Raw genomic sequence first — 16,610 nt, forward strand, 5'->3', positions numbered from 1 at the left:
TTGGACTGTACCCCTTCATTTTTTATTAAAGATTATTTTGTCAAGTATAAACAGTTTTATCAAGAATTTTATAGCATTTATTATATGTTGTCTGGTTGTAAAACGAACTCCAGGAGCTAGTAAATACTACTTCATCTAGACCTAGATCTACTTTACATCTGTTTACTAAACAACCACAACAAGGCAGATACCCATCAGAGCTGGTTGAATTCAGAGGCGCACAAAGATCCCGAAATAAAAAAAAAATCCCAGTCTTAACAGAGATTCGAACTCCGAGACCGTCGGTTCGGAAGTTAAACGCTTTACTGCTCAAGTCACCCCCATCAATGTATAAAATTATCTATAAGCCTGCTACTCTAGTTTAAAAAAATTCAGAAGTAAATGGACAATTTATACAATCTACAAGCAGCCAATTTCTATGGGAGATTTTCCTACATGTAGTGTTTATCCATAAATGGCAAGCTTTTATTTTATTTTGGTGTATCAGGTGTAAAGAATCCTAAAACTCAACTATAACAAAAAATAATAAGTTAAATAAAAAAAAGTATAGTACTTTCCATTGGAAATGTTGAGTTTCCATCGGTGATGACAATCACTACATCCTTCGCGCTGACTCTGCCTCCAGCCTCAACACTGAACATCCTGTCCTGCGTGATCAGACGCAACGCTTTGTACGTATTCGTTTCTGGCCTGCTGGGAAACTGAATGCTGAGAATAGCCTGTTGATGGAAAGAATCAGACTTATAGATAAAACCAAGAAAACATTGATTTGTAACAAAAGAATGGTTATTTGAGCACATAGATCTGCATGAAACTTCAAATTGCTAATTTACATAGCTCCTCCTTCGTGATCGAAGATGAGCACATTTCTCATTTCCTATGGACTCGAGGATGACTGTAAAGTCCAAGCCTCGCTTTAAAAAGCCGGCCACATACGTGGCATGGTTAGATCTATAGATCTGTTTGAAACTTCAGATGCTAATTAATAATACCAATGCTACCAATGCTACTAATTAATAGGATCAGCAAATATGAACTAATGTTTGAAGATTTCGATGTTTCAGTTTCAAAGTACCAGAACCTATTTCATACTAACATTCACATTGCAATTACATTACGATTAAAGTTTCTATTATCTTCTTATGGATTACAGATGTTACTTCAACAGAGACGATAATTACATCCTACGTATTTCATGTGTCGATCTAGTCTTGTATGTTAATCATTGACAAGCTCAGGCTACTCGTTGGTTTTCCTGACTGATTCAGGCAACCCATTCCATTCTCTAATGGCTCTTGGGAAGAATTAGCGACTGTGCGTGTTTGGATGATTATATTCTGACGATACCATGAATAAGATCATCACAGAGGAGGGGGGGGTGAAGGAGTGTGAGTCAAAAGCAGTTGGAGCAGACGTTTGTGACGAGAGAGAGAACAACATTGTTTATTGTAGTTTTGAAGGGAGTTCTAATAATTTGTCAGGTGCGTTGGCTGAGTGAAGTCCTGGGCTCAAATCTCGGTGAAGACTTGGATTTTGAATTCCGGGATTCTTAGGTCGCCCCTGAGTCCAACCAACTCTAATGGGTACCTGGCTTTGGTTGGGAAATTAAAGGTGGCTTGTCGTTGTGCTGGCCACATGACACCCTGCTCGTTAACCGTTGGCCGAAGAAACGGATGACCTAAACATCATCGGCCCTATAAATTGCTAGGTCTGAAATAATAATTTGCTAAAAGTGCTTGATATCTTATGCTTCTACATATACCTACATTGACATTGAAAGCAACATAAGCCCTAAATACTGTCTATTTAAACTTACGTTCATGTATGTTTAAAAAGACATTTGTTGAATTCTTAGTCATGTTCTGTATTTAGAAAGTAATACGCTTACAAATATTTAGTTAATTTAGCTTTCTGGACTTACAACCCAACAACGAACTGTATCGACAAGTACCCCATAGTCTTAAACGAAAAAGTAAATTCGAATAGAATGTCCCTAAAACCTAAAGTAAAAGCCCTGTATAACGTGAAGTAAAGCCCTCTATAACCTGCAATAAAGCCCTCTATAACCTGAAGCAGGCGGCGCGACGGCTAAGTGGTTAAGCGCTTGGTTTCCGAACCTGGGGTCCTGGATTCTAATCTCGGTGAAGACTTGCATTTTGGAATTTCGGAAGTCTTAGATATTAAGTAGAAATTATTTTTTTTATTTGGTTCCTGGCTTTAGTTAAGGAAAGTAAAGGCGGTTGATCATTGTGCTGACCACATGACACCCTGCTCGTTCACCGTTGGCCAAAGAAACATCATCTGCCCCATAGATCGCAAGGTCTGAAAGGGAAATTTTACTATTCTTCTCTTACTACCTGAAATAAAAGTCCTCAGAGAACAAAAAATGAGTCTCTTATCTTATCTTATCTTATCTTATCTTATCTTATCTTATCATATATACAAAAACAAAATTTAATAAAATACTCAGAAAGATACAGAAAATAAAGGCGCATTCCTCATCCCATATGCTAGGACAAATTTGTACAAATACTCCTTCTTCCCTAGTGCTATTAGAGCATGGAATGGGTTGCCTGAGCTAGCAAGGAAAATCAGTGACTTGGCAGAGTTGAAGTGATTGGTTAACATGCATGACTAGATGCATGACGCGTAGGAATAATTATCTTCTTTTTGAAGTAACGTCTGTATTATATAAGATAAGATAAGATTGCAGACGTTACTTAAAAAAATACTTCTAATTAAATGACTTACCTTAAGCAAAGAGCTGACGGTCTGATAGGTGTTAAAGTCACATTGCTTCACTGGCTCTTGGCTCGAAAAAATGGCTCCGAACTTGACATCGTCGGGGCCAATGTTGAAAGAGTAAATGAGATCTATCACAAACTTGATAAGCGAGACCCAGTTTCTGGAGCCAGTTCCAGGAGAAGCTTCCAGAACGAGCATTATATCAAGCTGAGCGTGTTGAGGGCAAGGTTGAGCTGGGGGTGGCGGAGTCGCTAGAGCGGAACTGGGCAGCAAAACTGAAATGTATTTTATTCTGAGTTTTTTTTTAATACATTGAATGAACTAGGTCTATTTTTCAATGCGGAATTGACAAAAACGAACGTTGTATTGAAATATTTGTGGCATGTCCCTGACAGTGTGGCCAGAGAGCAGTAGCGTATCAAGACACCCGTGGTCACAGGGTTCAAGAATTTAAACGTAAGCTCCCCTTGTGTGGGTTTCGTTTAGTAAATATTTCTAAAAACTTGTTTGACTATTTATTTTGTAATGTACTAAGTTCGTAATTAACAGAAGTTCTTGTTAGTACGTTCGTTATAGGTGTGTATATCGTACGCATAAAGGCTTCATAAGCACGCAGTATATAACATAATTTATACCACGTCCCGTCTTGTTACAAAAGGAATGTTTGTGTACAGGGGCGTAGCTGGGAATTTTCCATCATCTGGGGGCACCTGCATTTTGTAATATTTAATATTTAGCTCCAATTTGTAGCAAACTTAAATTTATTTCATTTTTTACATGAAAAATGATTGCGGTCAAACTAGAGTTTGCTGCGGGTGACCAACGAGCTAGTCATTCTTTTCTCAACGATATACATCAACTGCTAAATTTCTAGAAAAATATGAGATCTCTGTTCAGGTTCCGCCCTCCATGAAGTTGTGACTTGAATGGAGGTATTGTAAAAATGTTCTCTTGTGTAATAAGAATACCCCATTCTTAAGACAGTTTGAGAGTCGCTGTTATAGCAGATTTTCTGAGGCAAAGTGAAATGTAAAATAACACTTGACGTTATATTTAATGGAACCAACGAAAATGTGAAAACCGAGAACGCCCTAATGTTCCAGGCTTGTAGACTGATTACCAAAACGACCTATTTTTATATTCTATCACGAAGATGTAATACATAGAAGACACAGTCATTGGAGACTTGTGACAGTGGGAAGTAGCAGGCAGTAGTGGCAATTGGGGAAACTACTAGCGCCTGAAGGGGGGGGCCTCGGGATAGATTCCTTGTCACCGTCTGCTTCGAAAACCAGATCAGTTCTCAATAATCTAGGATTTCTTAAAGTTGGTAAATGTTTTATTGTAAGTGTTCTGCTTCTCCTTTGTTATTCATTGTTACTTTCCGATTCCAGTGGGTTTAGCAGAAATGATTAGTAAGCCAATCTAGTTTTTTTTATTTCTCCTCGTACAATCGTTTCTGAATCATTTGATACCATCACTAACCTTAAAGGCAAAATTTTTCATCCAGAACAAGTACAATACAGTATGTATTGAAGTATTTACGTAAGGTAATATGCATGTAACAAAAATAAGGCTTTCGGCGTTAGAGACGGACGAATACGTTAGCATGATTTGGTACGGTATATATACTCTACCCTTATGGCTCAGGGCTCCCATATGACACCCAGAGCCCCGCGCACTGATAGGGCCGCCCCTGACAGAAGGGATACAAATGCAGTTAAAATATTGACAAGGATATATGCACAAATAGCAAACAGGGTCCATTGATAAAAGTTCATAAACTTATACAAGGCTCCATCTCGAAACAGTGATAATAATAGACTCTAGACTTACCTGGAGAAATACCTGGCTTAATCAAAGATGATGGCAAAGATAAATGTAATGTCGTCTGCGCCTGGTCATCATGGGATAGCAATGAAGGTGACACGGAGACGTCGTGCAAATGCCACGAAGAAAAAATGGATAACAGTTCAGACGAAAACCTGTATGAATATTCAGACGTAGTATCAACAACAGGTTCTGTGCTTAGATCTATTGACTGTGTAGACTGAAGAACAGGTTCGGTGCTTACATCTAACGACTGTATAGGCGTAAGGACAGGTTCGGTGCTAAGATCTAATGACGCTGTAGACTTAAATGCATTAAATGCAGATTCAGTGCTTAGATCTAGCGACTGTGTAGATTTAGCAGGTTCAATGCTTAGATCTAACGACTGTGTAGATTTAGCAGGTTCAGTGCTAAAATCTAGCGACTGTGTAGATTTAGCAGGTTCAATGCTTAGATCTAGCGACTGTGTAGATTTAGCAGGTTCAGTGCTTAAATCTAGCGACTGTGTAGGTTTAGCAGGTTCAGTGCTTAAATCTAGCGACTGTGTAGATTTAGCAGGTTCAGTGCTTAAATTTAGCGACTGTGTAGGTTTAGCAGGTTCGGTGCTTAGAACTAGTGACTGTGTAGATTTAGCAGGTTCAGTGCTTAAATCTAGCGACTGTGTAGATTTAGCAGGTTGAGTGCTTAGATCTAGTGACTGTGTAGGTTTAGCAGGTTCGGTGCTTAGATCTAGCGACTGTGTAGACTTAAATACAGGTTCAGTGCTTAAATCTAGCGACTGTGTAGATTTAGCAGGTTCAGTGCTTACATCTAATGACTGTATAGACTTAAGTACAGGTTCAGTGCTAAGATCTAGTGACTGAGTAGGTTTAGCAGGTTCGGTGCTTAGATCTAGCGACTGTGTAGGTTTAGCAGGTTCTGTGCTTAGATCTAGTGACTGTGTAGGTTTAGCAGGTTCGGTGCTTAGATCTAGCGACTGTGTAGGTTTAGCAGGTTCGGTGCTTAGATCTAGCAACTGTGTAGACTTAAATACAGGTTCAGTGCTTAGATCTAGCGACTGTGTAGGTTTAGCAGGTTCGGTGCTTAGATCTAGCGACTGTATAGACTTAAGTACAGGTTCAGTGCTAAGATCTAGTGACTGAGTAGGTTTAGCAGGTTCGGTGCTTAGATCTAGCGACTGTGTAGGTTTAGCAGGTTCAGTGCTTAGATCTAGTGACTGTGTAGGTTTAGCAGGTTCGGTGCTTAGATCTAGCGACTGTGTAGACTTAAATACAGGTTCAGTGCTTAGATCTAGTGACTGAGTAGACTCCATTACGGGTTTAGTGCTTACATCGAATGACTGTATTGACTTAAGACCAGATTCAGTGCTTAAATCTAACGTCTGAGTAGAGTTAGCAGTTTCGGTGCTTAGATTTAGTGACTGTGTAGACTTAAGAGCAGGTTTAGTGCTTAGATCCAGTGATAATGTTGACTCTCCCGAAGGTTTAGAGCTTAAAATTATCAGTGTAGAATATTGTGTTGCTGGTTCGATGCTTAGATCAAGTGCTAGTGTAGACTCTTTTACATGTTGTGTAGTTAAATCTATCATTTGTGTAGACTTCATAAAATGCATAGTGCTTAAATGAAGCGGTGGTAATGACTCTATTGTAGGTCCAATGGTCAAATCTAATAGCGGTGTCGACTCAGTGATTGAATTCAGCAGTGATCCGATAGTTTCTTTCACAGACGGTGTTAATTCTGTATTGAACTCATTAGTAACGTCAGATGATAATAAAGATTCAGTCCTAACATAGGATGACATATCAGATTCTGTAATGACATGAAATGTTGGGGTAAATCCTTTAGAAATTTCAGTGCTCTGGTCAGAGGTTGATGAAGATTTAAAATCAGATAAAGAACCTACATCAGACGATGGTGTTAAGTCTATAAAATGTTTACTGCTATGATCAAAGTGCAACGAAGATTCCGAATCAGTCTCGGTACTAACATAAAATAAAGTTGATTTGCTAGTAGTACTTTCTATATCAAGTTTAGTACTTTCTATATCAAGTTTAGTACTTTCCAAAAATGTTGATATTTCTTTTGCAGATTTAGTATTTGAGTCAAAGGTTAGTGCAGATTCCTTACTTAGAGCACCACTAAGGATGACAGTTGACGATTCTAAATAGGGTTTAGTTTTCGGATCAACAATTGAAGTAGTCTCTTCAGAGTACTTAGTGTTTACATCTAATGTTGAAGTGGAGTCTGTACTTGGTATGATGCTTTCATCCGATGATAACAATTCTAGACTACTTTTAGAGTTCATAGCAAGTGATTTAGATTCCATGAAAATGTTTGTTGTTATATTGGTAATTGATGATTCTATAGTAGGTTCACTGGTTACATCTGGTAATTTACTAGATTCTATGGCCGGCAATTTTGTAGATTCTATAACATGTTTTGTGGTTACATTTGTAGATTCTATGGAAAGTTCAGTTGTTATATCTGTTAATTTGGTAGATTCGATAGCAGGTTCAGTTGTAAAATCTGGGCTTTTGGTTGAGTCCAAAGCAGATTCAGTTGTAGAATCTGGGCTTTTAGTCGAGTCCAATGCAGGTTCCGTGGTGAAGCTTAGTTTTCTGGTAGATTCTATAGAATGTTCTGTAGTTAAAGCCAGGATTTTGGTAGATTCTATAGCAGGTTTTGTGATAACATTATGTAATTTTGTAGATTCTATGGCATGTTCTGTGGTTAGATCTATTATTTTGGGCGTTACAGTTGTTAAATCTGGTAATTTAGTAGATGTTCTAGCAGGTTCAGAGGTTAAATTTGGTATTTTGGTAGATTCTAAAGCAGTTTCAGATGTTAAATCTGGTAATTTAGAAGGTTTTGTTGGAGGTTCAGAGGTGGACTCTTGAAATTGTGTAGATTCTATAGGTGGTTCAGTGATTGTATCTGATAATGTAGAAGTATTTTTCACAGGCTCAGAGGTTAATACGAGTATTTTGGAAGATTCTATAGCATGTTTAGTGGTTACATCTGGTAATATAGTAGAGTATTCAGCAGATTCTGATGTTAAATCCTGTATTTTGGTAGAATGTATAGCAGGTTCTGTGATTAAATCTTTAAATTGTGTAGACTGTAGAGAAGGTTTTGTGGTTAAATCTTTAAATTTTGTAGACTGTAGAGAAGGTTCTGTGGTTAAATCTTGTATTTTGGTAAATTCAATAGCAGGCTTTGTTGTTACGTCCAGTATTTTGGTAGATTCAATAGAAGGTTCTAATGTTAGATCAAGTGCTTTGGTTGAATTTCGAGGTGATTCAGATGTTAAAGTTGGTATTTTTGTAGATTCTATTGCAGGTTCAGTTGTTAAGTCTGGTATTTTGGTAGGCTTCAAAGCTGGTTTGGTAGTTAAATTTTGTGGCGATTCAGTAGATTCCAAAGCAGTGGTTAAATGTGGAATCGTGCTAAATTTTCTAAGAGGTTCTGTGCTTAAAGACGGTTCTTTCGAAAATTGTATTAAAGGTTCTGTACTTGATTCAAATAACTGTCTAGTGTTTAAGGTTTGCAATGCTATTTGAGTGGTAGTGACTACTGCATGTGAAGAGGCGATTGTAAGATCAGTTCTGAAAGAATGGGACTGAATATGTTCTGTATTGGACTCTGTGCTGAAGTCCTGGCTGACTTCATGTACTGATGTGAAAACCTCATGTTGTGAAGTACTCACATAGATTGGTCCACTAGACTCAGTAGGAACAGCCCTGGAAACTAGATCACTAGTGATCGGAACGTCTGTAAAGAGATTAAGTAAAGGTGAAATTATAATAAGAATAAATGTCTTCAAATAAGAGGCACATTATCATGCTTTGTCACAAAATAGACGACAATAAAAACTAGTAAATGAAGAAAGATTACATAGTCGTGGGCGGCCACTGCGGCTCATTCGTTAGGTTGTAACAGAGATAACAGAATGGAGGGATTGGCCAATATACACGAACTGCTAGGTAATCTATAGCTTGTTTTCAAACGTGTAAATATTCTACAAAATGCAAAAAAGTACACTAGTCATTGTGCCACCACCCGTATTCCACTTTTGTAATTTTCAGATTTTTCCTTTTATGTTCTATATTAAGTATGTAAAATAGGTGGATATATATATATATATATATATAAATCGTCATTTCACAGCACATCTTAAATTTTTTAAGCATGAAACGTGAGTTTGTGAAATCGGATTTACTATATTGCTTTTGTTTTAGAGACCTAAAGAACTAAATTCCCATAACTATTCAACAAAACCAATATCCCAAAACTGATATCACGTAATCAATGTCACAAAATCAATATTACAAAATCAATATCTCTTTTTCTTTAAAGTTTTAATCCATTTATTAGGGTTGATGTCATTATTTTACATGTTTGTATTATAGATTAATATCACTTGGCATTGAATGTTCGCTATTTCACCTTTGCAAGTGATTCTCATTAAGTCAATTTTGAAGACCAGGAGCAGGTCAAAGCAGTCTACGTTGAAGACATAGCGAGGACAAGATGCCAGGCATTTCAGCTCGTTCATTTCTGGATGGTGTCCCACAGCGACAGACACAAAAATTACGTCGTGTCTCTTCAGCTCTTCTGCCTCAAATAAAGCTGAAATTTGTCGGAAAAAAAATTCGTTAATAGACCATGCAAATCTTAATTTTAAATAAATCTTTTATGCGTCAGGATAATGTGTATGCGTCTGGCTCAAGTAAAATTGGTCGCCCAGACTTCCGTTACCTGGATGTAATAAAACGGGACCTCAAAACAGTGACCATTGATACTGACCAAGAAAGCTATGGACAGTGAAAGAAAAAACATGGGCCTCAGCTCTTGAAGAAAAGCGTGCCATATGAAAAATGGCCTGCTCCTCTATCACCAAAGCGAAAGCCACCTTAACCTGCGATATTTGTGGACGGGAGTGTCTCTCCAAAATAGGGCTCCACAGTCACATGAAAAATTGTTGAGATGAACCATATTCGTTCTACGACTAAAGGAGGCCTACTATGTGTATGCTATGTCCATTATTCTCAAGCCAAAGTGGATTTAGAACATTTTACTGCAAGTAGAATCTTAGACTAGTCAACACCGCATAATCGTAGCGCTTCAGGCGACTCTTAACACTTACATCCGACGATGGAAATCTGAGAAAAGATTCTGTGCACTTTGTATGACCAGTGTCTTCTAAGGCAGTGTTTCCCGAAATGTGTTCCACAGAACCCTAGTGTTACACGAGGCCTGAATAGATATTCCATGAACTACTGGAATAATTAACTAGTGGGCCAGGTGAATTAATATCTCTAATAAAAAAATAAGCAGAGTGTTCCGTTATATACCCAGAATGTGCAAAGTGTTCCGTTAAGGGAAAAATTTAGGAAACACTGGTCTAAGGCATAGGAAACACTGGTCTAAGGCATAGGAAACACTGGTCTAAGGCATAGGAAACACTGGTCTAAGGCATAGGAAATACTGGTCTAAGGCATAGGAAACACTGGTCTAAGGCATAGGAAACACTGGTCTAAGGCATAGGAAACACTGGTCTAAGGCATAGGAAACACTGGTCTAAGGCATAGGAAACACTGGTCTAAGGCATAGGAAACACTGGTCTAAGGCATAGGAAACACTGGTCTAAGGCATAGGAAACACTGGTCTAAGGCATAGGAAACACTGGTCTAAGGCAAATCAAGACTTGGGTAATTGTTGTCATCAGCTAGAAGTTCACACAAAGCTGCAGCTAAGACTATAACTGTGACGCGTCAACATATGAGTGTCGAACGAGCAGGGTGTCATGTGGCCAGCACAACGACCAACCGCCTTTACTTTCCCCAACTAAAGTCTAAACTAGAGTTGGGTGGACTCAGGGCGACCTTACAATCCTGAAATTAAAATTCCCAGTGTTCACCTAGATTCGAACCACGGACCTCTCGGTTCGGATGCCAAGCTCTTTAACGCTCAGCCACCAGACCCTCTTTTCCCTTACTAAAAGTAAAATAAAATTGAATATAAAGGAGAATGCTAGATGTAGTGGATAAGAAGAGCTAATGGCTCTTAACTCTTAAGGGAGTTATCATCTTCTACCAAGCGCATCCCCAGATGGCGGATCGGGGAAGGACACTTAGACGCAAGGGCTAGCTGTGAATATCAAATAGCCGCGGACCAACTGCATTGCAGTCTGTAGTTAGGATATTCACTTGAAACCTCAAAAAAAAACAACAACAAAAAACAGGAAAATGATTGCAAAAAGTATGGGGTGCTGTAACTCTAAACCTTGATAGATGAAGTAAGTTAGCTGGTAAGAGCACTTCATCTAGGAGAGATAACTCCAAAACTTACACAACTGCTGTCTTATAGATACATGATCTTAGCTGATTGGGAGCTATCAGAGCACATAGATAGGCTGACGTCGGACTCCATTGACCTCATGTCTTATAACACAATCTTATTTATGGTGGAGTTGAGTAACAGTTCTAATAGATGTGAAGAATGAAAAAATAACTGCTGATGAGCTGAAGGTCTCAAGTTCAAATCATAGAGGCGTTCGTTTTTTAATATCAACTCACTCTGTCTGTCGATCTTCAACACGTTCATTCTTCCACTTTCCATTCTTGGATCAAGTTGAAACTTTGTGCAATTGTTCATTGTCGAAGAAAATATATGAAATAATTATAAGCATTAATCGTTAAGTTAATAATTTAGTGACAATTAATGAATTTTATTTAATATAGAAAAAGGAGATCAGTCTAGCAGTATCGACCTATATTGTGCGGCTATTTCCTTTATAAAAGATTTGTTTAAAATTGCTATTTTCTAATTGTGCTGATTCAAGATCCAGACTGACTTAGAAGACTATTTCCTGAGAGTCTGTTTAGTTATTGCACTCGTGAATGTTTCTTGCTTTCAAACTTTGTTTTTTCCAAACAAGAATTTGCAAGCTGAGAAGAGGAGTTGTAAAAAAAGGAAGAAAATAAGAGTACTTTGTCTCTCGTTCTTCCATCGTCCGTCTGTCATAACTATCACAACTTTCTCGGCATCGTGTCTAGACCCGGCCTCATCACCGAACATGTCCTGGTCATTAATCATACGTAAAGCCCTGTGCAAGAAGCTTCCCCGTGAGGCGGCGTAGGGTAGCCTCATGATAGTCTGGAGATGAGGAAAAAGAACTATTAGACTGAATTCCATCACACATCTTGACACACCTACACATCTTGACACACTTACACATCTAGACGCACCTAAACATCTTCACACACCTACACATCTTGACACACCTACACATATTTACACATAACAACACATCTTGACACACCTACACATCTTGGCACACCTACACATATTTACACATACCTACACATCTTGACACACCTACACATATTTACACATACCTACAAATCTTGACACACGTACACATCTTGGTACACCGACACATATTTACACATACCTACACATCTTGACACACCTACACATCTTGACACATCTTCACACACCTACACATCTTTACACACCTACACATCTTTACACACCTACACATATTTACACATACCTACACATCTTGGCACACCTACACATCTTGGCACACCTACACATCTTGACACACCTACACATATTTACACATACCTACTCAAACCTACGTCCACACATCTACAGACCTAGACAAAAATACGCACACACAACAGTACACATCTGCACACGTTCACAAATCTATGCCAAGCAAGACACACATATCTTCACAGAAGTGGACATATTTACACAACTAGACACATCTGCACAGTTTTGTGCACATATCTACACATCCAGACAAATCAACACAAAGCTACACACATCTACACACCTACAGAAACATGGCCCCTCAAGGCTCTATATCACGTCTCAGCAATTGGACCTACTGTATTGGCGATAAATAATAACAAAAAAATGATACCGCCTTTTAAATATTTTTTTTGGCCAACGCCGAAAACTGTCTTTCTTTTTCCTACGGCTTGACCTTGACCTTACCCTAATGACAGACGTGACGTCTCGAAACTCTTTAAAGTCATATTTGTAGGGTTGCCGCCTTTCAAAGAATACAATAGCGAATCGGACATCGACATGGGCGTAGCTGAGATCTTCTGCGATGTCGGCCGCGAAGTGAAGCATCAACTCCCAATTATCTTCGCCAATGCATTGCGAGCCATCCAAAAGAAATACAACATCCGCCCTTGTCGACTCATAGCACAGAAAGTCACCGTGAATAGGATTCGACTTCGAACCTTCGTTATGCTTGAGACAGTCTGTGGAAGTGATGCGATAATTTGTAACATTTAAATGTTAAATAAGCGAATTCATTTCAATATTTTCATACATTGTACTTTACTTCCCGTAGATTCTAAGACGCTTTGCTAGTTCAAGAGGTGCAGACGTAATTCTCACCTTTCCTCCTGAGTTACCAAACTTTGTTCCATTTTCTGGAGAGTTTTACGATAAACTAAACAATGTCAAGGACTTAAAATTGAATTTCATTAAATAAAAAAAATTGAGCTATAGTTTTAGAAATGTATAAATGCTTATCTACTAGTCATTTCAATTTGATCCCACCATACGGAATTCTGAACCTCTCATTTCAGTTGAGAATTTATTTTTTATTTAATAAATATACCATATTTTGAAAGTGTAAATTCCAGAGAAATTGGGCAAATCCAATATTTCACAGGCTTCTAAATATTATTTTCAGCTGATCAAAAAAAGAGACCACTGTTATAGGCTTCCCATAGACATAAATAAATATAGACTGGGAAAAGGAAATAACTTCATGTAACTTGAAAACAAGTATATCTATTTATCTCGGCTGGATGAATACCTCCCAGCTAGAAAACTAGTGGATGGTTGGAGATGCAGAAGACGTATCCAGATGCAGTCTTTTATGCATCATGCCACTAGACTATCTGATGAAGCTGGCCTCTCCACCAACCGACAAAACATTCAACGCTTTCATCCCCTCCCCCCTTGGTGTCGCCCAACGACCCCAGACATACGCTTGAAATTAGTAGACCCTAATGCCACTAAGCAAAGCCGTTCATCTAACGACCTTCAAATCCTAGCTCTGGGGACCATTAATACCTTCAAGCCCAGTGCTATTTTTGCATACACTGATGGGTCGGCATCAATAGATTCTGGAAGAGCAGGCTATGAAGCCTACATAGACTTTCTTGGCTCCTACACAGTCAAAATTTTTGGACCATGTGGTAGTGTTTGCAGTTTTGATGCGGAGACCATTGCAGTCTGTAAAGCCTTAAAAGTCATTGACTCTCAACTCGGCGAGGGACATTTGAGGGCAACACAGATTGTTGTGGTCACTGACTCAAAATCTGTACTACAGGCTTTGCAAAGCCCCGGACCATGCCCCCTCCCCCAATATCAACACTGTCATCATGGCTTCACATAACATTAAACAACGCTATGGCACCCCTGTAATAATGCAGTGGGTACCGAGTCACATAGGTGTGACTGGCAACACACTTGCAGACTCTTTGGCCCACCAGTGTGGGCAAATTCCACCCACTGATCAGGCTGTAAGCTTTCATCAAGCCTTGGCTATAATACAAAAAACAGAAATGGAAAAGTGGTTTGAGTGCTGGGACAAGTCCCAAAAAGCCCGTGGAGTCTGGGAGCGCATGAGGCGCCCTGACCGCACTTTCCCGTGGTGGAGGCTGTCCAGGCCTGAGAAAGCTATTATAGCGCAGTGCAGGACAGGCCACTGTCCTGTTGGCTCATATTTCTCGCGGCTATGGCCAAATTTTGATTCACGGTGCCCCCGCTGCGGGAAAGAGGAGGAAGCCGTGCCTCATATTATGTTTGACTGCCCCAGACTTGCTGATCTCCGTCTCGACAGGTCTGGGAAACCCAAAATTCTCGACCTGTATGGCGACATTTATGCACTACGCAAGACAGCAGGGTTTCTGCCCAGGGCTTTTGCAAGAGAGGATTTGAGCCTCTCAAGCCCTCACTCTAATAGAGTTTGATGATGATGATGATGATGATTTATGTCGGATTTCCGAATTCTGAAAAGTTGCATGATCTTCAGTCTTAGAGACTAAACAAAACTACACTACTGTATAATAAAGTACACAAAATTGCAAGTCACAAATTTTCGTTTCATAAAACTCTTTTATCAGGCAGTCTATATTTATTTATGTCTATGAGGCTTCCTTATTACATAAGTAATAATCATTAACCTGCAGTTTAGCAGTTCATAACTTCATACAGAAAACAAAAATGTTGCCAGTTTCAGAATATGTTTAAGAAAAATATGTTAATTAATGATTGAATTATGTTTTAATGATTAAACAAATAATAAGGATAATTGATACTTGGACCTGCAACTAAAATGCTTGCTAGGCCTAAAGTTAGTCTTATCACCAATAGGTTCATATCATTTAAGAAGTGTTGTAGCAGATGAGACCAGTCGCAAACATAGTCCACTAAAGATGCATTTCAATCTGAAATTAGAGGCATCATAAACTTAAACAAACGTACACACATGTTTATGATTTAATTTAAAAAAAAAATAATATTATCACTCAAACGAGAAGAGAAAAATAAAAAAGCTAAAATAAATAAGGTTACCAGATTTGGCAGATATCTGCAAGACCAATGTAGTACAGAAAGAAGAAAAAAGTCTTACATAGGAGGACAGAAAGTGTGACATAGTCTTAGAAAGGAGGACAACAAGGAAGATAAAGTCTTACAAAAAAAAAAGGAAACAAAAAGAGGACCAATTCTTACATAGGACAGAAATTGGGACATTGGGTATTACAAAGGTGGACTGCAAGCAAGACAAAGGCTTACAGAGAAAAGAGAGCAGTCATACAAAGGAGGACCAAAAAGAGGGCAAAGTCTTACTTAGGAGGACAGAACGTGGGACATAGTCTTTCAAAGGTGGACAACACAGGATAGAAAACATAAAACTAAAATGTTATTTAACCTTGGTTAGGCCAATAATAGAATATGCATCTTATGTTTGGGAACCCTCAACTCAAGAAAACATTAAGAAACTGGAACAGACACAAAATAGAGCAGTGAGATTCATAACAAACGAATATTCACATTTGACTAGAGAAAAATCACTAAATTTAGAAAGTCTTCAAGACAAAAGACTCAAAAGTAAAGTAGCAATTTTACATAAAACACTGAACCATAATCTTCAAATATAAAAATAAAATTTAATAAAATACTCAGAAAGACACAAAGATAAATGCACATTCCTCATCCCATATGCTTGGACAAATTTGTACAAATACTCCTTCTTCCCTAGTGCTATTAGAGCAAGGAATGGGTTGCCTGAGCTAGCCAGGAAAATCAGTGATTTGGCAGAATTTAAGTCATTGGTTAATATGCATGACTGAATGCATGACGCGTAGGACGTAATCATCTTCTTTTTTTTGAAGCAACGTCTGTATCATATAAGATAAGTTAGTGTCACACAGGAGGAAAAGGAGCGAACAATTCAGATGTAGTTGAAATGTTTCAATAAATCATATGGCTTAGGAGTTATACTTAGCAGAGGAAGCGACCTAGATCTAAGTTGGATTTTTTTTTCTTCTGATTAATGTCTTTAATTGAGTTAATGAAGGTGATGTCTACCTTTTGTCCAGTTATTTATTCTTTTTAAAACAAAAAAAATAACTAAAGCGGTGTGATAATTTGTATCTTTTTGAGGATGCTGGAGGACCCTATAGAAACCTTCTAGATTATATAAAAGCATAATATGTTATCACATAAATATTTCTCACGGCTATGGCCAAATTTCGATTCACGGTGCCCCCGCTGCGGGGAAGAAGAGGAAACCGTGCCTCATATTCTGTTAGACTGCCCAAGATTTGATAATCTCCGTCTCGACAGGTCTGGGAAACCCAAAATTCTCGACCGGTATGGCGACATTTATGCACTACACAAGACAGCAGGGTTTCTGTCCAGGACTTTTGCAAATGGAGTTTGATGATGATGATGATGATCACATAAATACTGCACTCCTCGAAAACAAG

The 16,610-nt window shown here is 38.5% G+C and overlaps 1 protein-coding gene across 1 annotated transcript in view; it reads right to left on the reverse strand.

Annotated features, from left to right (window-relative positions):
- LOC106073120 (uncharacterized) overlaps positions 1–16,610 on the reverse strand; it is a 43,832-nt gene that overhangs the window by 20,900 nt on the left and 6,322 nt on the right. Inside the window, exons 2-8 of the mRNA XM_056003919.1 lie at positions 14,943–15,065; positions 12,586–12,860; positions 11,568–11,733; positions 9,022–9,204; positions 4,582–8,346; positions 2,752–3,020; positions 554–719 (exon numbers count right to left, since the gene is read on the reverse strand). Coding sequence (XP_055859894.1) covers positions 554–719; positions 2,752–3,020; positions 4,582–8,346; positions 9,022–9,204; positions 11,568–11,733; positions 12,586–12,860; positions 14,943–14,997 — 4,879 coding nt within the window. The 5' untranslated portion in view covers positions 14,998–15,065. The remainder of the gene's footprint in view (positions 1–553; positions 720–2,751; positions 3,021–4,581; positions 8,347–9,021; positions 9,205–11,567; positions 11,734–12,585; positions 12,861–14,942; positions 15,066–16,610) is intronic.

This window comes from Biomphalaria glabrata, chromosome 11 (assembly GCF_947242115.1).
Source record: "Biomphalaria glabrata chromosome 11, xgBioGlab47.1, whole genome shotgun sequence".
Lineage (NCBI taxonomy): Eukaryota > Metazoa > Mollusca > Gastropoda > Planorbidae > Biomphalaria > Biomphalaria glabrata.